The following is a 22,482-nucleotide window of genomic DNA, read 5'->3' on the forward strand; positions in this document are numbered from 1 at the left end:
TTCTGTGATTTTTATTTTATATTCAGTTGTTAAAGATACACAAACCTGTTTGCATCAAGTGGTTCAAAATCATTGCTCATCAGAAATATCAGGTGAGAAAATACATACTTAGCCATGCCTCCAAAATATAAAGCACGGTGCCTGACCCTGAGTTTTTTTTGTTTCTTTGTTTCTTTCCTAGTGTAATTAGGACAGAGAACGATAGCTTATATTGAGCCACCAATAACATTTGGCTCATCAGAATTACAACTGATTCCTTCAACCTGTTTTGCACAAGTGTTTCCAAGGTTCCCCAGGAGAAAGGGGAAAAAACATTCGCTCCATCTCCTTCAAAACTTAGTCAAAAGCTCCTGTGCAAAGTACAGTGCTCTATTACAGTAAAATGAAATAGCCCCGCACCCCCATAACACAAACTTAAAGGCGGAAATACACCCCCATACATACTCTCACATGTAACATGCATCACTTAATGCTTTTCTTGTCGTTTTTATGGCTGACAATAACTGGCCTTCAGTGCAGTGTTTGCATTTCTTTAATTTTGCAGCAAAATCAACTATTACAGATACATCTGTAGCAGTCAGTACAGCATCCTCTGACAGACATTGTATGTTTTCTTTTGTTTTACCACTGTATTTAGCATGCATTAAGGTAACCCACCTCTTTGTTTTGCTGTATGTTCTGAAGTATTTGCTTGCAGAGTAAGTTTGCATTTATTTTGTGTAATGTTTTAAAAACCCTTCCTACAAGTCATTCTGTTTTGACTATATGCACTAATTAGCACAAAGTCTACATTCTGATTTCAAGCATGGCTGCAGGTTTAGAGATCCTGGTTATGTAAAACCCCCTTGAATACATTTGACTCAAATTTTAGCTCTGTCCCTCTTAATCCTTCCTAAAAAAATATTTTCTTACTCTAGTTTATAGGATTTCAAATGTCTGTGGCATAATGTGTTGTTTTTGGAGTTTTCTGGTCTTAGGCAAAATCCCTATATATCAAGTTTATTTTTTAAAGAAGATTAAACCAGTTACTAGATTCAGCATTTTTATTTGGATTAATTATGAGCTTGCCACTTTAAGCTGTAAGACTGTCTTAGTGAAAATTTAGGAATTTTAAATCAAGTACATCACGGAGATCATGTTAAGAATGAGGAAGGGGCAAGTAGGTGGCGTTCCCATTCTTAGAGATGATTTTTACCTTTCCAGATTAATTATTAGTCATATATTTTCTGCAGTGTGCCTGTAAAATGTTTGCTGTATTAACTCTGTTTAATGTTACTTGCCAGTATACTGATTTATAAAAATAATGCCATTTTCTGTTTGGTATTAGTTGTAGGTAACTGGTAATGCACATACAGGTGGCCTTCTGAATATTAATATGCCCTGCACTAGTAACCCACAGAATTTAGGGTAGCTGGAAATTCTATATACTTTTGCTGAAAAAAGTGTGTCAACTTATATTGTGCCATTCTGGTTTGTATTAAAAATTGACTCTCCTTGAGTTAACCTGCGCATCTAACTAACCTAAATGTTACAAAGAGTGTTACTAAGTCAAAGTGTAGATATATTTTTCTAAGCAAAATCACAGTGCTGGGCAAAATCTCTTAACAGGCTAGTGGTGGTAACTGCATTCTGCTATGTATTGTATGCACAGAATATGTGTAGTGTATGTGAGGCATTCATGCACTGAAGCATCTTCATCACATCTTCATCTTTCCAGATGCATAGATTATTCCAAACGTTTTCTTTCCAACACTTATCTGTTCAGTATGTAACACACAAATGCATTTTACTCTAGGGTGATCTTAGAGATGATTCACATACCCCTAGTTTTCTTCCTGAAAGTGATCATCCTATGGTAGAAAATTAGTTTTTACATTGTTAGATATGTGTTATAACACTGTATGCCAAGCACTATGCACTTTACTAGAAATCTCATCCTGCTCCATTTTGCTTTTATTGTCTTTTGAAATCTTATCCTGTTCCATTTTGCTTTTGTTATCTTTTACTTGAATTCAGCCTTATATGTTCTCTGTAGTCAGTGTTGCACTACTGATTTCTTGGTCTTCCTTCCATACGGGCTCAGTCTCCACTGTACAGATTTTCGCAGAATATCCAGATTTTTGTATCACATTTTTGGTCCGTTTTTCATAAAATTGTGGATCTGAAGTAGTTTACTTCATTTGGTCTTCAACCTGTGGGATACCGGATCCGAGCCAGCAACTTTACTAGCATCTGCTCCGAGCTCCAAGCTCCTGCCCTTACCCATAATACACTTCCACTACCTTCCAACTCCCAGATCTCATTTGCCATGAAAAGCTAAAACATCGTGATCTCCAGAGCTCCAGGTTGTAAGTGGATAAAAAACTTTGAAAAATCTCATTTTCTCTATAAACTGTAGGTAGAGATAGTGTAGGTTCCCCTTTCTCCTCCCCTTCGCTTGGTGTGTCGAGTTTTCTAGTTGTTAGCTCAGTTTAGAATAGTTATGTGTGGTTTTGCTTCCCCCCCCCTCAGTGTGTTCTGTGTGTGTGTGTGTGGTGAGTGGGTGTTTTCAGTGAGAAAGAAATAACTCTCTTTTTCAGTTACTCTTTCCTCTGATACCATGGCTGATAAGCCGATATTTAACAGATGCACTGAGTGTGGCCATAAGTTATCCCCTGTGGATGGCCACACTGTTTGTGTTATGTGCTTGGGCGTGGCCCATCTTAGCACAGACTGCACTATATGCACGGGGTTTAATCCACATGCCATCAAAGACAGGAAGGCCAAGTTGGCCCTGAAAGGCCTTTTTCCTCCTTCTTAAACAGTTGCCTCGTCTTTGGCTTCGGTCATGTCTCTTTCTTCTCTTACTCTGGCTTCTCCTCCCTCCCAGGCTGGGATTCAACCTCCTGTGCTAAAGCCTGCTGAAGCAGAGAGGAAAAGGGGCCGGGAGAAGGAGAGAGTCGAAGTTGAGGGAGAAGCACAAGAGGTCTCCGGACCTCCCTTCACCAGTCAAGACTCTTAGGATCCATGACTGCCCTTGGCTCTGATCTCCAAGGTTTTCCCCGGAGCCAGAGGGGAGACACTCAGCATCTGGGGCCTCAGTGCCCTGACCCGCAAGGTCAGGCTCTGTGGCCTCAACGTGGTCCACCCGGTCTTTGTCTGAGGTTGAAATAGATAAAATGATGAGGAGGTTCAGTCGTACTCCGATCCAGATGGGGGTCTTCCCAGCCCCCTCTCCCTCAGGAGGGGGAGCTCACTTCCTTTTTTTCTAACCGATATCTCCTTCGCCGATCCGTCCATTGGGTTTGGAGTATTCAGATCCGAGGATGGCTTTAGTCAGGGGGTCAGCGCCAATGGTACCTACTTCCTCGACACCAACAGCTGCTTGGAGCATGTCGGATCTGACCAGCTCAGATCCGAGCTGCTCTCAGAGCTGGAGCTTGGGTGTCGGATCTGAGAGAGTGGAACTTTTTTCATCGGCTCCACCTTTGTCGGGCCAAGTTCCCTCTCTCGGAGCTCTTTCCACTTCGGACCCGACTCAGATTCTCTCGTCGGACTCAGGGAGACCGGCCTCCTTATTGGTTTCTCAGGAGGTCCGCTCTCCCTCAGCGTTCGTGATAGAATGGGTTCTCTCTGCTGGATCAAGACCCCTGGCTGTCCCCTCGGACTCCGCCCAGACCCCCTCGGCTTTTTCTACGATCCCCATAATTTTACCAGAGGGACAGCCCATGCTCGAGGAGCCCCAGATGGTTCTCCCTGAGGAACCATGGCTTGCGAGTCCCCCCGGAGAGCCCCACCAGAGAGGTGCCTCGCAAGCACCGAGGATATGGACTTAGATGATGGAGAAGGTTCCCCTAGGTCACCTCCCGAGGATGTCTCCTTTGGAGACATCATGGAAATCCTTCGCCAGTGGGGAGGTTGGTCTGCCCCCAAACCTTCTTCATGTCACAGGAGGATAGGGTCTCGTTCTCCACGAGGATGGCCACTTTGAAAGCAGTCTCCAACACGTCCATGTGACTCCTTTCAATTGCTACTGAAGGAGAGGCTAGGGCGGCTGGGTCCGGCGTGTCCTGGCTCAGATTGTCAATTTTCAGAACCTTTCAAGGCATCCTTTACCAGTGCCCCTTACGATGGCTCTATTCTTTTTGGTAAGACTGTCAAAGAGACATTAGTCCAGAGTGAGAGGGACGGGAAGACACTGTCTGCTGTCGGGATCCGCTTCTCGAACCCTCAAAGGTACTTTTCCCGGAACCAAAGAGGGCAAAAGAAGATGTGGTTCCGGAAGTCACAGTATTCCCGGGACACTCAGGGCTCTTCTTCCCTCAGAGGCAGGGAGGATAGAATGGATGCAGGCCCAGAGGCAGAGGGGGTCCGAGGAATTTCAGGTCTCAAGAACCTTTCTCGGACAGACCCAGGCAGCAACCCTGAGGTGGTGGGCCTGACTGCTCTACTCTGGAGGCAGTCAGGGGATGATTGTCCTTGCACCTAGTGGTGTGGGAGTCCTTAACATCAGACTGCTGGGTGCCACAGATCATATCCAGAGGATACTGTATCCCCTTTGTGGGTCCCCTCAAATCTCCCAAACACCTCCCGGACATACCACCCACGCAAAGGGAGGCAGCAGCATAGGAAATTTCCAAGCTGCTAGAAAAACGAGCCATCGAAACCGTCCTCCCAGATCAGTCCGGATCGGGCTTCTACGTCAGGTTCTTTTTGGTGCCAAAGAAATTGAGGGACGTAAGACCCATTCTGGACCTTTCTACCCTGAACCTGTTAGTTGCCAAAGAGAAGTTCCGGATGGTCACACTATAGTCATTGTTCGAGCAGGACAGCCCAAGGCCTGTGGTCCCCTGTAGAGACCAGCTTGCACATAAATGTCCTAGAGATGAGGGTGGTCCTTCTAGTGTTGCAGGCCCTTTATGCCTTTTTTCCTGTGGGAACAGTTGCAATTCAGTCAGGTAACATGTCAGTGGTCTGATATATCAATAAGCAGGGAGGGACCAGATCCTACCCCCTTTGTCACGAGGCCATGAGAGTGTGGGAATGGGTGATCTCCACCGGTCATTTTCTCATCGCAACACACATTCCGGGACAGTCCAACATCCTAGTGGACAGGCTAAGTCGGACTATTCTGATGCCTTATGAGTGATCTCAGAATCCTTCAGTAGCAGAACAGATCTTCCGCGAGTAGGGTTAACCTTGCTGCGAGTTCTTCGCATCTCCTTCCAACATGAAGTGCAGCGAGTTTTTCACTCTGAACCCCCCTGCCAGGGAAGTCCCCCATTGATGCTCTAGTTCATGCTTGGCCTCCCGGTCTTCTGTATGTTTACCCTCCAGTACCTGTTATTCCAAGGTTTCTACAGAAAGTTTGTCGACTGGGGAGAAAAGTGATCCTCATTGCCCCATTTTGGCCTCGCCAGGTATGGTTTCCCTTCCTTTGGTCTCACCTTCTAGCTCTGCCTTGGATCTTGGATCCCATTCAGGATCTGATTTCACACCCTTCGGGGGTTCCTCATCTGAATCTGGACAGTTTGAAGCTCACAGCTTGGCTGCTCCAGTTCCCGTGATTGCTAGGACTTCTGGATTATATTCCTCAGTTAGGTCTATTTTGGTGGCTGCTCATAAGTCTTCGACCAGGAAGGTTTATCGCAGCAAGTGAAAATGTTTTTTTCCCTTTGGGTCTCTCAAAGGGGTTTAGACCCCTTCACGACTCCTATTTCCACCATTCTTGATTTTCTAGATGATATTTGTCAACAACAGAGCTAGTTCCACTACTGTTAAGGTTCAGTTGGCTGCCATTTCTCATTTTCATGTGGGTGTGAATTCTGCCTCTCTAGCCTTCTCCAGACTGTGTAAAGCCTTTATTAAAGGCACCTTTTAGTTACACCCCCTGGTCAAGGATGGGACCTTACTATGGTTCTTCATGTTTTGGTCACTCTGCCTTTCGAACCTGCTGCAACAGCAGATCTGAAATATTTATCTTGGAAATCAGCTTTTCTGGTGGCTATTACTTCTGCCAAAAGGGTTTCAGAACTGCAGGCCTTGTCCATCAAAGTTCCTTGCATGCTTTTTCACAAAGATAGGGTTTCCCTTCGGACCAATCCATCCTTTCTTCCTAAGGTGGCATCACCAGTCAGATTGGCTGTATATTTGTGAGTTTCTAGTCTTGTTACTAACAGAAGTGCTCGTGTTAACATTTGTTTGTATTTGTTCAGTTTCCATAATCTACGGTTGATAAAAAAAGCCAAACATATTTATGGATTTCACATGGGATCTATTACTTTGTATTTCTCCTCTTAGACAGCTGCTTTTTTTTGTTTCCAGCTTGTTAATATCCACAGGAATTTTGTGTACTTACTCATAGTGCAGCTTTTTTGCTTGCAGTCTAGTTACTGCCCTGATTAATCCAAAAAAAAAGAACCTCACACAGGTAGGAAATTATATCATGTGGTCGCATTATTATGTATTTTGTTAGGTAAAGTTGAGTTTACCAGATATGCAGTCACATGTTAATTAAAAATAAGGTCTTCAGAGTTGACAAAAAGGTCTTTGGGAAAGATTTATTATGTGGCTAGCTAAACTGTAACAACAAGTCTTAACAGTTCCTGAAAAAAAGAAACAGATAGCCATACAACTGTGATCTTTATTTTAAAAAAACTGTGATCTTGATCACAGATGTTTAAATCTTTACTAATATTGCTTTAAGGAGATGATTGGCAACTCTTCCAAAGTACTGATTGTACCCCGCTAACATCTTGCTCCCCGATAGCCACTCCAATTCATCCCATCCTTCCTACAAATTTGTCAGCATATGTACATGACTTACAGTCTTATAATAGGCGCAAAACTGTTCAATTTAATGTTTATTAAATGGAGGCAGAGCATTGTCATTTCAATAGTAGTGATTTCTCTGGTACCTGAAAGCTTAGCCCTGAAATGACTATAACTAATAATGTGTGTGACCTTCTACGTTATTTTAACTGAGGAATCTAGGAATCATTTTAGTTCCAAACTGTTGTAATGTTTACTGACCAGTTTAAGCCATATTATGGCTGTCAATAATACTAATACTAAGAAAGAGCAAACTAACAAACTTGGCTAAACGAGGATTTGTAGCATTTTCAGATAGTGGCTTTTATATAAAGTCCAGGGGCATACTTACGCTATTTAGGAAGCTTTTTCTGTAAAAGTATCAAAACACATCATTTATTAATAAATGAGGTCTGTCCCTACTAGACATCTCAGCAAAAAAAAAAAAAAAAGGAGAGAGAGAGAGACACACACACGCAGCATTTTTGTTTTTCATTGTTGATTTTGCTTTCACATTCATGTCTATTTCTGCTTTTGTGTCTTTGCCACAGAGGAAATTTATATTTTACTTAACCTATGCTCGTAAAAAAATTTAATTCAAGGAGTAACATGCATTTTGCTATGTGCAGAAACACTTTCACTTAGTTGCCTGCACCTCACTCACCTACACTGCGAGTGCCACACCACCAGGTATGTGCAGGTTTGCAGGAGCAGCCAAAAGTGGTACTTTTCCTGATTTGCCAACTTTGCCATTATGCAGTCTGACACTGCATCTGTTTATATTTCTGTTTTCTCTTCCACATCTTCCTTCCTCGTCTTTCAGAGTAATCATGGTCATTTGATTTTTGCTTTTTCCTTCTTTCTAATAAGGTGGACGTGAGTCCACCCTGTCTTCTCTGTAGGTGTTGATTCTAGTTTAGTTCACAAAGTGGTGCAAAAATAACAAGAAGCTTCTCTGACGACCCCGCCAGTGGTTGCCATGTTTTGGAGTTTACATGCATTGTACTAACCTGAGTCTGAAGGACATCCAGTAACTTAAACCAACTTCAACTTTATTCCATTTGAAATCAGCAGAATTGGCTTTCAGCTTTTCTAGAAAGAAAGCATTCTGATTGCCTTCCATTCGCACTTCTGACAACTCAGGTTAATGGCTTTCAAAAAAGGAAGGATCTCTTCACCCATCCCACTAGTCCTCTGTAAGTATTAATGTCTGATCATTATTTATTTATTGATTGATTGATGCTTGATTACTGAGAAAGTTTGACTGGTAGAAGCCCATTTTCAGCGGAGTAGTGGGGAGAAACTCTCTGAATTATTACAAAACATTTTAAGAACAATAATTTTTCAGTCTTCAAAAATAAAACAAACATCTGCAGTTTAAATAATTATAACAAATCATTGATATATAAAAACATTGGTTAAGGATCTCTACAAGTTATATGACAATCATTTAATATTTATTGAAATTTTAGACAGTTTGTAGAGAAATTAAAAATAAGTTAGACTAATACAAACAGGAATTGCAGTATGAAGTGAGGGGAAAACAGGCTTATGGTATATTTACAGAACAAGTCAGGGAAGAGAATTTGATAGTAAGGAAGTAAATGAAGATGGGAGAGTAAGGAGGTATAAAGAATGAAAAGGTGCTTGTTCACATTTAGGGATTTATTTTATCCTGGTTTTGAGCATGAACAGAGCCAAATTTTAGCTAGGAAGTCTTTCAGAGTGGTTTTGAAAGATGGGAGGGGAGGGTATTGACCCGATGGATACAAGTAAGGAGTCCCAGGCCTTAGCAACCTTGTACAGGTACAGACAATGCCCAGCAGATTTGATAGGTTTGTAGACAGGAGTTTTTGTTCACTGGATCTCAGTGACCAACTGGGAACATAGTTGTGTAGAAAGTTTTCTAATGCTGGACAGGCAGATGAATGCATGATAATTTTATAGTTAGTAAGAAGCTGTGTATGTGTTAGTTGATGAGGCAGTTTTAACCAGGTTAGGCTTTTAGTGCTATACAGTGGAGGGTTCTGAAAGGGGTATTTGCTGCAAATCTAGCAACTTTGTTATAGCATTGTTCAAGTTTTAATTTTTGTAAAGCCTGGAGATAAGTAAGGATGGGAATGCCTTAAAGAAGTGTGGGGAGGGGATGACTAGTGGCAAGTGTAGTTTTAGTTGCATCGGAGAGAAAGTTTTTGGCTCTGTAAAGCATCCATAGTTTTGTATGAATTTTTCGTAAGCAATTTTATATATGCAGGTCGGATAGAAGTCCTCCACCAGATTTAAGGTGGTTGCCTAAAGGTTATACAACTTTTGTGAATGAGAATAGGGGTGAGGGTGGCAACTGCCCATAGAATGTGTTTCACATGTGCCTTTGTAGGGGATCAGTGGTAAATGCTTGTGACTAAGTAAAAGACTAGGAGATGCTGTTTCAGTGAAGTGGAAGGTTGAAGGACCCATAGGTTAATAAAAGAAAAAAAAGCATGATTAAGTGAAATAGTAGCAATAGACAAAACATAATTTAATTTGTGTGTAGTAACAGTATTTTTGAATTTTCTTTTTCAGCGTCTTCACAGCAGGTTTTCTTCTTCATGCAGTCTGATTAGAGTAGTAGAGTGGAATAAAACGTATCCTTAGTAGTGACATAATTTGACTTAAAACCCCAGTTTGTTTTTGCTCAGTGGATTATATTAGCAGCTGTGTATAAACATTTCCTTTCCAGTATTGTCTTTCTTTTTTTGTTACAGAAACTAACAGGTTTGGGGAACTAGAATGTCAGATGCTACGTCACAGACCATACATATATGTAGTCCTAGAAACATCCAGCTCTGCAGTCTCCTCTTTTCCAAACATGTTTAGTCACTGTGTCAACTTTTGTATGCAGTATAAACAACCACCTTTTACATACCTCTTACTGGTTAATATTCTTATGTGCTCATGACATATCTCCAGGCTTGTGACACTACTGTTTGTGGCTGCAAGATGCAACGTGATGTCACCGATAGGTAGTTGATTTTGTTATGGTCTCTTAACTATAGGTGAGCTGATTAGATCCAAAGCTCCAATTCCATATCCAAGATCTACAGTGTGGTATGAATAAGAATTACATGAAACTAAAATTTTTTGAGAATAAAACATGTTACATCTCCGGCAGTACCATGCATATTTATTTGTTTTACATTATCAGAAGGCCCCTTAACAGGTCAAATTTGTTGTTAAAACTTTTCACATTCGATTGTTAAAATAATTTCAGTTTTTAATTTGTCATGCTACTTTTGTAGTGCAGTACAGAAGATTGCATCAGGCTGATGTACCTTTTAGCAAAACAATTATGTTAAATGTACCACTTCCATATCTGAAATGAGATAAGAACTATAGCCAATACATGGACAATAATGTTTTGGAGGAGGAGTGAGGTTTAAGGGAGGCCTGGATTTGAATGAGCTATGTAATGTTTTACTGACAGTCACTATGAATGGAAGATTATAAGTGATGTATAATGTTTGCAACTGAAAATGTCAGTATGGTTTGAACTGATGTTGTCATTTTCATTCGTTCCTCAACAAATGGTATGGATCTCATCCTCGGATCTGACTCGGCCACTTTCTAAAAATTCCAGGATCCGAATCTGGAGTTCCTCCTTTACCCGTAATGCCCCTGACCACAACAAGCCCTCAGGTCTCGTTTGCTGCTCTTCGAGACTGTTGGGATTGCGATTCCTCAAGCTTCTTTGGGGTTTTGTGAGTGAAAGTTTTTCCTTTTTATCTTTTGAAAGTCTTTCTTCTACTTATTAGTTTAATTAACCTGTTTAACCTTCTCTACCAAGTTTTCTGTATTTTTTTATATTACCATTGTTGGTAGTCCATTTTTTTTCTTCTTCCTTCTGTACCTTTAGGTATATTCTCGAAATACCATTGTTGGTAGTTGCTTCTTTTATGTTCTGCTCTTCCTAAAAACAAAAATAAAAACATAAAAAGTCTTTCTTTCTGTGTTAGACTTGGTATTTTTCCGGTATGGTTGATAAGCTGGTTGGATTTAAGAAATGCACTTATGGGCATAAGATCAACAATTCTGATACCCACAAGGAGTGTGTTTATTGTTTGTGCCCAGCACATCTGGACACCTCCTGTTCCATATGTGCAGTCTTTAATGCTAGGACAATTAGTGATAGGAGGAATAAGCTATTCTAAAAGGCCTCCTTCCTACTTCTGCATTTTCTTCAGGCACTTCTTTAGTGGCACCCAGAACTCCAAGGAGCCCAGGGAACACCGCAAGCGCTTTCCTGCCTGGTCTCCACAGCTTACGCCTACTGTAGAATCTCCAGAGAAGGTTCCTAAAATCTTGGATCTGAAACCTTCAGACCCAGTACAGTCAACTGTTCCATATCCTCAGTCCTGTACTCCCAGGTTTTCTCCAGAGCTGGTGTCTCCGAGAATGAGGTCCCTCTTTTTGCAGGGAACACCTAAGAAATCCTCAAGGCCACCTTCCACATCCTCTTCCATTATGTCTTCACATAGTCTTTTTGAAGCAGAGGTGGATATAATGATAAGGAAATTCCTCAGAACACAGGTCCAGATGGGGGTTTTGCCAGCTCCGTCTTCCATCAGATCTGTAAGCCACCAAACTTCCTTTCAACCTATAATTGCTCCTGCTCCTTCTCCAATTAGACCACCTGTTTCAGAGCCCCAGGAATCAAACCGTCAGATCCAAGAGTTATTTCAACCTCGACTCCGGCTACTTCCCTGACCCAATTAACTTCAACACTGTTGTAACATGATGGCTGTCAGAGATGAAGTATCAGCATCGGATCTAAGGGGTTGATCTCAACTCCGAAGTTTTTGGAGTCATCGGTTCCTTTCAGAGATTTGGCTTCTTCCTCAGAGTGGGTAGTTGGAGTTGTAGGTTGTCTTGCAGAAGCCTCAGATCCAGTGGGATTACCCTCAGCTTCTATGAGCCCCTCTGTCTTCAAGGTGGTAGAGAGGGCTTTCAACCAAGAGCAGTGGCGACTCTCCCTTTGTTTCCATGCCCTACTCCTTCTCTGGATCCTGTGTCTGATACCTTGCATCCTACACATCAGGGACAACCAGCCCTGAAGAGCTTCCAAGCAGTTCCAACCAGGGAACTTTGCATCTCTTCCAATACCTTTCCAGAACATCCCATTGAGGAGGTCCCTCAGAAGAGGACATGCAAGAGGAGGCACTTGGATCCTCCAGGAATCCCTCACAGAAGACACCGACTTTGATGAGGGGGAAGAGTCCCCTAGATCTCCACCTGAAGATGTCTTATTTGGAGACATCTTAGAGATCCTTCACCATAAAGGTGATTTGTCTTCCCAACCGCATTCCCAATAGGAATCCGTGTTCTTGTAAGCCTTTGGGTCTGGTCTCTCTGCATCTTGGGTTACACCTCTCCCTCCCCCGCACACATGACCTTACAGATCTCATCTCCTGCAAAGCATGGAAGGAACTGGTCTCAGTGGAACCTGTTGCAAAATGCCCCGACAAAATCTTAAGTGCCCTTGCTGATAGGCAGTACTGGACTAAAGGAATTCCTATAGATGCCATGGCTGTTAACGGCACCCACCAAAAAGGAGCTTGCTGAATGCTCCACTGTCCATCCCCCAACAGAGAGTCTAGTCTATGTTTGTATCTTTTACTTTGGGATAGACCTAACAGAAGTGCTGTTATGAATCATAGTTCCTGTTTGAGCTCCAGATCTTTCAGCTATCACTTTACTGTTATAACATTGTTTTTTAGTTGGAATATATATCAGCAAACTCGATCTGAGGGTTTGTTGTGATCAGGAGCAGCTCAATTTTTGGATCCTGGAATATTTGGAAAGTGGGCCGAGTCTGATCCAAGGATTGGATCCAAACCATTCATTGAGGAAGAATGAAAATGGACACTACAGATGGAATGTTATGGTGAGTACATAACTTCTTTTTTCATTTATGTAAATGTATGATTGCCTATGTCATAGGAGTTAATTCAACAACGATGTTTCTTGTTTAAAAAAAAAAGATGAGAGCTATAGCAGCAGGAGTTCTGGATTGTTAGACCATTTATAATATGAAAGTTAGATTTTCCTTGCTTATTGTTTTTGTGATGATAGGAGGTACAGTCAGCCTTGCCAGGAGAACTAGAGCAGTGGATTTGTAACATATGCCAGCACAGCTAGATGGAGTTTTGTAAATAATTATATGTCATTTGTATATCAAACTGATTTGTACAGATCCTTGTGCTGAAAATGTATTTGTGAGGTTTGCTTGTGTTAAAATGTATCAAGAGTGCACTCTGTTGGAAGGAAAAGAAATGTATGTGTATTATTGTAAGTGAATTAAATGTTTAGATTGTAACAGCATATACTGGAAGTGAAGAAGTTAATCTTAATCCACCTGACTTTGCAAAATATTCTTGAAATTAAATTACTTTATGGGTTAAGCCATAAAGATGAGACACAATGTCTGTGCTAGAGAATAGTTGATAGCTTCTGTAGGAAGAATGAAATTGTTTTATGATTTTATGACATCCAGGAGATCTGAGTAAAGCTCTGTCTGTGTGTATGGTAACACATAGGTGCTAAAATCCTGTCAGCCTCTAGTGTTGGTGATAGTATGGGAAACAGATTCAGATGACCAGATGTGTGTAATGTCATTCTGTAAGCCAGAAATAATATTTAGATATTAGTAGGAGTTTGCTCTTAGCATTCTGTATTATGTCTTGGATCTGGCAACAAGGACTACTCACCCACATTGTCTTGCCTTGCTGTATTTAATAAGTAAAGGGAACAGTAATTCTTTTAGCCAGTTAGGAATAGATAGTGAGATTAGCTAAATACTGTTTTTCTATAATTGTGTGAAACTTTCCATCGGTCTTATTGTTAATATTCATTGTTATTGAACCTCTAGTGTTTACTGTAAAAAGATATTTAGTGTTTTCTTGTTCTTTTATTATTTATTATTAAATATATTTAAACTTTTCATTGTGGTTCATCCTTTTAGAAAATATATAAGCTTTGAGAGTATTTGCACATATTTATTTGGTGATAACCGTGGCCACTCATGAAAGCTTTGCTGTTTGGTCAACATTACCATTTTTATTAATATTAACTTCACTCAGCATGATTGCATACCCTTTTAAGAGCTTTGTAGTAACTGTCTGATGGCAGTGAATCTACCTTGTAGTCTGGGCAAAGCTGGTAGAGTATATAATCTGTGCTAGCCTTTCCCAGGTGTCTGTGTGTGTGTGTGTGTGTGTGTGTGTGTGTGTGTGTGTGTGTGTGTGTGTGTGTGCTCGCGCGTGTGAAAATTAAATCTCAAAGAGTGTGTGTGTCAGCTACTTGGGACAGGGCACAAAGCATTAGTTTTACAGTGCCAGTGGGCGGTCTTATTGGGAACCTGGGGAGAGACAGACAGAGACACCCAGACCCCAGGAAGAGTGTATGCCATGTACTCTTAAGGGAAATTGTGCTTGATGTAGAGAGTTCTGCATCTAGAAATACTGAGTGTATCCATTTGTATTTCAAGTGAACGTCCCTCTCCAGTGTCGGTGGTGAGGATTCAGGTTCCTTGATTACTGGCCCAGAGTGGGGACGTCACATATTGGTGGCAGTGGTGGGATTAAGGCTTCCTGATTACTGGCCCAGCATGGGGATGTCACAGTTTTCATAAATTGATTGTGGTCTGATGTTACTAAAGTTGTTTTTGTTTCTTATGTTTCAAGGTGCAAGGAATGTCATTCATTGCTGCGGTGCTTATTCTCAACCTGGAAGAAGCAGATGCCTTCATAGCCTTTGCCAACCTTTTGAATAAGCCATGTCAAATGGCTTTTTTTCGTGTAGATCATAGTATGGTAGGTATAAATATAAAAATAATTTTGATATTCTTGTAATTTCCATATTTACTTTGTGTTCGCAGTGTTCTATTTATTTTATTTTATTTTATTTTACATTTGTTTACAGGGAGAGTCCAACTGGGCAAGTTCCCCATTTTCAGCAGAGGCCCGGGGAGAAAAGCTCCACACATAACAAAAAGTTGACAGTACAGCAACAATCAGAGTACTAATGTACTTAAGAATATACATGCTAAAATATGTATAGAAAATTATCTCATCATACGAACATACAGCTGCAATTATACTTAAAAATACATGCAAAAATATGCATAAAGAGTTATCCATAGAGAATGGAGTAGGTGGTGGATAGAAGGAAAATAGAGTAGATTGGAGTAGATTGTAGAAGAAAAATAGAGTTCATAGTAGATTAGAATATGAACAAACATATGGATAAGAAGTTATCCATGAAGAATAGAATAGAATAGATAGCAGGAAAATAGAGTAGATAGTAGATTGAAGGAGAATAATACCCTTAAACCCTTAACCCCTTAAGGTATCATTGCAGGATCAAGTGAAACACTTGCGAAATAGACCAGCCAGTGTCTGTATGCATGTATGTGGATCAAGTGAAGAAGCCTTGTGTGGTACCTGGAGTAGAATAAGATATTGATCTAGTGGAACTTATCCTGGGTCTGAGCAGGTGCACTTCCATGAGCTGGTTAAGTAGCATCAGAGAATGATTTTGAAGTTATGATCTGATGTCAATCTTCACTCAATCCTTGACAGTAGGTTTGCTTCCAAACCTCGGAACCGACTTGGCCGTATACTTCAGCTCGCACCCTCCAAAACTCTCAAGCCAGGCACTCCCCATAATGCTCCTCTGAAATTACCTCAAATCTCATTTGCCACTTCGCAGACCAGGCACGTTTGTTCCTCTCTCTAGCCTTGGCTATCTTTAACAAGTCTTTTTTTGTTAAAGCTGCCTTTTTCCTTTAAAAAATCTACTTTATCTTCTGTTACTCTCCATTTTACCTACCCGCTCCTCTCATAGCTTAGCATGAGTGTATTTGTCTTCTGTCTTTCTATTCTACCATTGGTAGACCTTTTGAGTACCATTGTTGGTACATTCTTTTTTCATTACCTTTTTAAGTATTTCTAATTACCATCGCTGGTATCCACTTTCCCTATGGATTAAAAAAAAAAAAATCTTATCCATATCTTTTTCCTTTCTTGTTGCATGATTGTGTGACAGTTTTCACCATGTTGTTATGGCTGAACAACAACTTTCCCCTCTTAAATCTTCTAAAGACACCTCCATCTTTCAAAAGTGTCATAAGTGTGAGGGCAAGATGCCCAACTCTGACAGGCATACCTTGTGTGTCTATTGTTTGGGAAAGATTCATCTCCAAGAAGACTGATCTGTCACAGGTTTTCAACCTATACCTTTGACGAGGTGATTTCTGAGTCCAGGACTGAAGCTAGCACTTCTTCATCTTCCTCATCTTCTACTTCAAAGAAAAGGCCTTCTTCAATTCTAAGGTCATTGGAACCATCAAGAAAAATGCCTAAATCAACCTCTGTACTGAAGAGTTCGGCACTGGAAGGTTTATCTGGAACCAAAACTAAATTAGTCTTGGAGCTGACAGCTGTTTCTTTGACACCCACTGATTCATCTGCACTGAAGCAATTAGGGCTGCCTCCACTCCCAAGAATGACTTACCTTCTATGGACCTTTTTAAAGGCAGGCCACCAAGTCCTTTTGTGGAAGTGAGACCCCCTAAATCTCCTTCCACTGCCTCAATTTGATCTACTAAAAGTCTCTCAGAGGCCGATATTATGTGACTGGTGGATCAGCTTCTGATGGTGAGGGGATTTTCATCGGTTCCTAGCCACACCGGCACCAGAACCAGCCAATCTATGACACCCCCATGTCGTCCTCCAACTCTTGCTGAGTCTTTGGAGCCCTCGGTTTCGACTCTCCCAGTGTCGTCGACTATCTTGGATCCAGTGGTATCTTTTTCTCTGGTTCTGAGAATTGTCTTGAGTTCCTCTGAGCTTTCTGCACTAGAGGCCTCCCGGGGTCAGGACTCTCTGGACAGGTCCAAGGTGCATGGATCTCTTTCTGCTCCTTTGGAGCCGTCCATGTCCCTCGGCCTTTGTAGCATCAACCCAGGCTTCTGTTCTGGAGGCTGCCTCCTCGGTGCAGGGTGTGACTCTCCAGTACTGGGCTCCCATCCCTCTAGTGGGGGGGGGGGCCTTCCGGATCATGGAGAAGGCATTATCCATTGGGGACTCTCAGTCCATGCCATCCCTGTTGGGACAAATTTCAGCATCTCCTTGACCTGAGATACCACCAGCCTCATCCCTAGGACAGAGGACACAAAATTCCAAGGTTACACCCACTTTAATTGTCTCCTCTTTGGATATTTCCCTGGATCATCCCCCCAAGGAGAAATCCCTGTGAAGAGAAAGTGCAAGAGGAAGCACTTAGACTCTCCACAGGAGCTTTTCACTGAAAATACTGATTTTGATGAGGGGGACGGTTCCCCCAGGTCACCCCCTGATGATGTTTCCTTCGGGGACATCCTAGAAATTCTGAAACAGAGGGGTGGCTGGTCCTCCACCCAACCTTCCTTGGAGGAATCAGTATATCTGGAGGCTTTTCATGCCCAGCCCTCTGCTTCTTGGATCTCTCCGCCTATTGACAATCTCATTAAATTGATCGCTCAGTGGGCATGGAAGATGCCCAATGCCATAGAGCCAATCCCCAAGAGACCTGATCGTATCTTATCAGTCCCAAAAGATGAACCACATTGGTCCAAAGGGATTCCCGTTGATGCCATGGTGACAGCAGTGGCCACCAAGAAGGAACTTGCTGAGGAAAGTTGGACTATCCATCCTCCTAACAAGGAGTGTAGGGCTATGGATAGATTTGGAAAGCGCATTTATGCTTCAACAACCCTCGCTCTTAGGTCTTTAAATTATATGGTGCACTTTACCAGATTACAGAGGAATCTGATCAAAGAGCTCCCAGATACTGTCTCAGGGGCAGTGGCTGAAGAGGTTCTAGACAAAGTAACCTCTCAGCTAGTAACCCTTGATGCAGTTTCTAACTCGTACATGAGGCTCATTGCTCACTCGGCTGAAGGGACAACTAGGGCAGTGGGTTTAGGCATAACCATCAGAAGGCACTCCTGGATGCTCTTGTGCGACTTTATGGAACCATTTAAAGTTTCATTCGTCAACGCTCCATTTGACGGATCTACCCTTTTTGGTCCCAAGGTAAAAGACACCCTAGCCAAATGTGAAAATGATGGCAAGACCATTTCTGCCATAGGTGTACTTTTCTCTACTCCTCAAAGGCCGTACCCTAGGAACCAGAGAAGTGGGAGACTGTGGTTTAAAAAAATCCAAAGGGCCTTTCCAATATTCACAAGGCAAAGACTTCCCCCGGGTTAGAGGGGGAAGTGATGGAAGATGCCACCCCAGAGGCAGAAATGGACTGCAAAACCAGGGATCCAGAGAATCCTTCTTTGATGTTTCCTACCAGCACCCTTGAATGGTGGGCCCATTTTACCCTCCTCTGGAGGCAGTCGGGGGATGACTTTCTCTGCACCAATCTGTCTGGCAGATGTTAACTATGGACATATGGGTGCAGGGAATAATATTCAGAAGTTACAAAATCCCTCTATCACTACCCCCAAAATCCCAGACAAAACTCCCGGACATACCATCTACTCACAGGGAAGCAGCAGTACTAGAAATTCAAAAACTGCTAGGCAAAATAGTCATCCAGAAAGTCCCACCAGACCAAACAGGGTCTGATTTTTACTCTAGATTCTTTTTAGTGCTCAAGAAAACAGGGGACTGGAGACCCATCTTGGATCTCAGCCAGTTCAACAAGGCAGTTCAGCAAACCAAATTCCGGATGGTCTCAGTTCAGTCGATACTTCCATTCTTGGAAAAAGATGTGCTCTGTACACTTCCAAGATGCTTATTGCCACATAAAAATGGAAAATAGCTCCAGGAGGTTTCTGCACTTCCGGCTAGGAGCCAGTCATTTCCAATTCAAAGTGCTGCCCTTTGGACTCACCACATCCCCTAGAGTGTTCACTAAATACATGGCAGTGGTAACAGCTAAGACTGCAAGGATTTTGAGTATTTCCATATCTCAATGACTGTCTCCAGGCATCAGTTAGAAAGGGCAAGAGATTACATCTTACAAATTTGTACATCTCTAGGCATAACAATAAATTTTGAAAAGTCCAGACTTCATCCCACTCAACAACTGAATTTCATTGGAACCTTTTAGACACTATTTCAGGAATTGCATCTCTCCAGAAAGACTACATTGCATCAGATCCCAAGTCAGGCAAATTCTACAGAACAACAGGGTCCCAGCAAAATTGCTTCTTCAAGCATTAGGCTGCATGGCAGCATCAATCACTCTTGTTCCCTTGGCAAGGTATCACATGCAGATATTGCAATGGTTACTAGCTTCCCAATGGTCTCTGATACCAATGTCTCAAATAATTCTGATTACAGGTACTGCAAACAGGACTTCATGTGGTGACTACATTCCAACCAGATTCTCTTGGGCTGGCCATTCATTCTTCCCTAGCCTCAAGCCATAGTGACCACAGATACTTCCCAGATAGGTTGGGGGCATTATCTGGGAAGAACAGTCCAAGGCACGTGGTCCCAACTGGAGGCCAACTTGCACATCAGTGTTCTAGAGATTATGGCAGTGCTGTTAGCGTTGCAAGCATTCTAAGATGTCCTTCCTCTAGGGACAGTAGCAATTCAGACAGACACCATGTCGGTACTTTGGTATATAAACAAATAAGGAGGAACCAAATCTTACCCGTTGTTTCGAGAGGCACTCAGAGTTTGGCAGTGGGCGATTTCTTCCAACCGCTTTCTCACAGCAATGCACATTCTGGGGAGCTCCAACTTGATAGCTGACAAATTGAGCAGAACTATTCTCTTGCCCTCTTAATCCAGCAGTGGCAAACAAGATTTTTTGTCACTGGGGCCAACCTTGCTGCAATCTTTTTGTCTCTCCTGTAAACAAAAAATACAGATGTTACTTTGCCCTAATCCCCCTCAGGGAGAGTCACCCAGAGATGCTCTTCTCCACGATTGGCCACTGATATTGCAGTTTTTAAAGAAAGCTAAAAGGACGGAAAATTCAATAATCCTCATTGCCCCCTTCTGGCCTTGACAAGTTTCGTTTGCCTTCCTTTGACCTCATTTAATTTGGAAACCATGGATTCTGGAGCCAGCTCCTAATCCGCTGTCTCACCCAGAGAGCATGGTACATCTGAATGTCCAACGTCTCAAGCTCACTGTGTGGCTTTTCCATTTCCCGTGAATGCCAGGCATCCTCCTCTTTTTTCCCCTGTCTGACAAATTATTTTTGCTCATCACAAATCTTCTAGGAAAGTATGTCAAAGTAAATGGGAAAATGTGCTCGATGGACCCTTGATAAGGGACTAGACCCTTATTCCAGTCCTATTCATAACGTTTTAGATTTTCTAGCTACACTTTATCAATCTGGTTAATCTGCATCAGAATTAAAGTTCATCTAGCAGCAATTTCAAACTTTCTTATAGGACTGGATGGTGCCTTTCTAATGTCATACAAACTTTGTAAAGCATTCTTAAAAGGTCTTCTAATGCTAGAACCTCCATTTAAAGAGCCTGCTCCCCCTTGGGATCTAACTGTAGTTCTTCAGGCCCTTACTGTGACCCACTTTGAACCATCAGCAACTTGTAACTTAAAACATTTGTCTTGGAAAACTTTATTTTTAGTGGCTATCATGTCTGCCAGAAGAGTATCTAACCTTCAAGCTCTATCTTGCAAACCTCCCTACTTAATTTTTCACAGAGACATAGTTGTGCTTCAAACGAATCCTCTTACCCAAAGTTGTTTCCGAAACCAGCATTAATCAGACGTTTACAATTGCTAGTCTTTTTCCCAAATTTTTCTAACAAGGGAGAATATGCTGTCCATTTACTTGACGTGCACAGACGACTAAATTTTTATCTTCACAGGACTAGTTATTTTGGAAAACCAAACCAACTGTTTGTGGCATTCTCTTTCTCCATCTAGATAATCCAGTTTCAAAGATTACCTTGGCTAAACGGCTTAGACACTGCATCAGTTTAATTTATCATTCTAAAGGACTCCAACTTCCAAAACCAGTTCTAGCCCGTTCTGCAAGAGCGGTGGCAACAGTTTTTCATGCCAGGGCATCTTTAGACAGCATCTGTGCAGCAGCTACATGGTCTTCTCATCATACCTTTATCACTCATTACAAATTGGATCAGGTCTCGAGGGGACGAGCATCCTTTGGCTCTATGTTACTTAGGAATATTCTTCTGAGACCTCCCGAGACTGAAGTAGCTGGGACTCTGCCCACTGTCAAGGACTGAGTGAAGATTGACAACATCATTTAAAGAAGTTATGTCTTACCATAACGTTCCATCTGTGTTGTCGATCCTCACCAATCCTTGACATCCCCACCCTCCTTCCCCCATCCTGAGACTTGGTAGACGAATTAGTTCTTAGCTAGCTTCCTTTTAAGGACTCATATGTGGCCTTGGTTACTATGCCTCTCTTTTAACCATAATTTCTTTGTCTGACTGACACTTTCTTTGGCAAACTCGATCTGAGGTAATTTCTGAGAGGAGCATTATGGGTAGTGCTTGGCTGAAGAGTTTGGAGGGCACGAGCTGAAGTATACGGCCGAGTCGGTTCCGAGGTTCGGAACTGAATCCACTATCAAGGATTGGTGAAGATCGACAACACAGATGGAACATTATGGTAAGACATAACTTCTTTTTTATTATCTGGGATCCGAATTTCTAGAGGAAGGGTGTTCCATATTTTTGCAGTGGCACTGTAATGCAGGGAGTCTCCTGAACTATTCCTGATTTTGGATATTTCACCTAGTGCTTTGTCAGTGGATCTTAGAAGATGATTGTTAGTGTGGTGATTTAGTAGGCCTTTTAGTGATGAGGTTTTTGGGGGTGGTATAGGATCTGATGTGCAACTGTAAGCTGATTATAGGTCAGGAGGTTTGGAATTTCCAGCCAAGATAGTTGTTTCAGGGCTAGACAATGCTAGGTCCTGAAAGCTGAGTCGGTAGCAAACTTTGCAGTTTTGTTTTAACAGCTGGTTAATTTGTTTAAGTCTTCTTTATATAGGTTAGATAGTATAGGGGAAGCATAGAGAAGTGTAGACATTAGGTGAGTTTTTGCGATGGTGGCTCTACTGTTATTGGTGAGGTAGTTTTTGCATCTGTAGAGGGTGCTGAGTTTTTTATGGACTTTTGTTATTGTTTGTACAATATGTTTGTCAAATTTCATGTTGTTTTCTATGATAACTCCTAATAGTTTGGTTTGCAAGAATATTGAGATAGTGGGATTGCTTGAGGAGATTATTTAAATGGAGGAATGGGGTCTGTGGCTTTTGAGGGATGAAACAGCATTAGTTGTATTTTTTTTAGGGTTAAGTATTAGCTGTGAGTCGGATAACCATGTTTCTGTGGCAGAAAAGGATTCATGGGTAATTTTTTGCAGAAGTGGAAGAGATGGGGCAGAGCAGATAATTGTGGAGTCGTCGGAGTACTGGATCAGATTGGCATGGAGGATATATTTGTGGAGGTCGTTGGTAAATATTGTAAAGATGAGCAATCCAAGGATTGATCCTTGTGGGATACCTAAGGTTACTGGGAGGAGAGGAGATAGAGAATTTTGCCATCAGCTTGTTGACAGGTAGTTTTTGAACCATAATAGTGTTTAGTTACTTAGGCTGAGTTTAGAGAGTATGTTTAAGATTTTGGAATGTGAGACTGTGT

The 22,482-nt window shown here is 41.9% G+C and overlaps 1 protein-coding gene across 5 annotated transcripts in view; it reads left to right on the forward strand.

Annotated features, from left to right (window-relative positions):
* The window catches only part of TBC1D12 (TBC1 domain family member 12), a 1,516,811-nt gene that overhangs the window by 1,239,815 nt on the left and 254,514 nt on the right, over positions 1–22,482 (forward strand). For all 5 annotated transcript variants that reach the window (XM_044056656.1, XM_044056658.1, XM_044056657.1 and 2 more), the window contains one exon: positions 14,508–14,636. In XM_044056656.1, coding sequence (XP_043912591.1) covers positions 14,508–14,636 — 129 coding nt within the window. The remainder of the gene's footprint in view (positions 1–14,507; positions 14,637–22,482) is intronic.

The sequence above is a fragment of the Protopterus annectens genome, chromosome 14.part0, assembly GCF_019279795.1.
Source record: "Protopterus annectens isolate FY-2018-M chromosome 14.part0, PAN1.0, whole genome shotgun sequence".
Classification (NCBI taxonomy): domain Eukaryota; kingdom Metazoa; phylum Chordata; order Ceratodontiformes; family Protopteridae; genus Protopterus; species Protopterus annectens.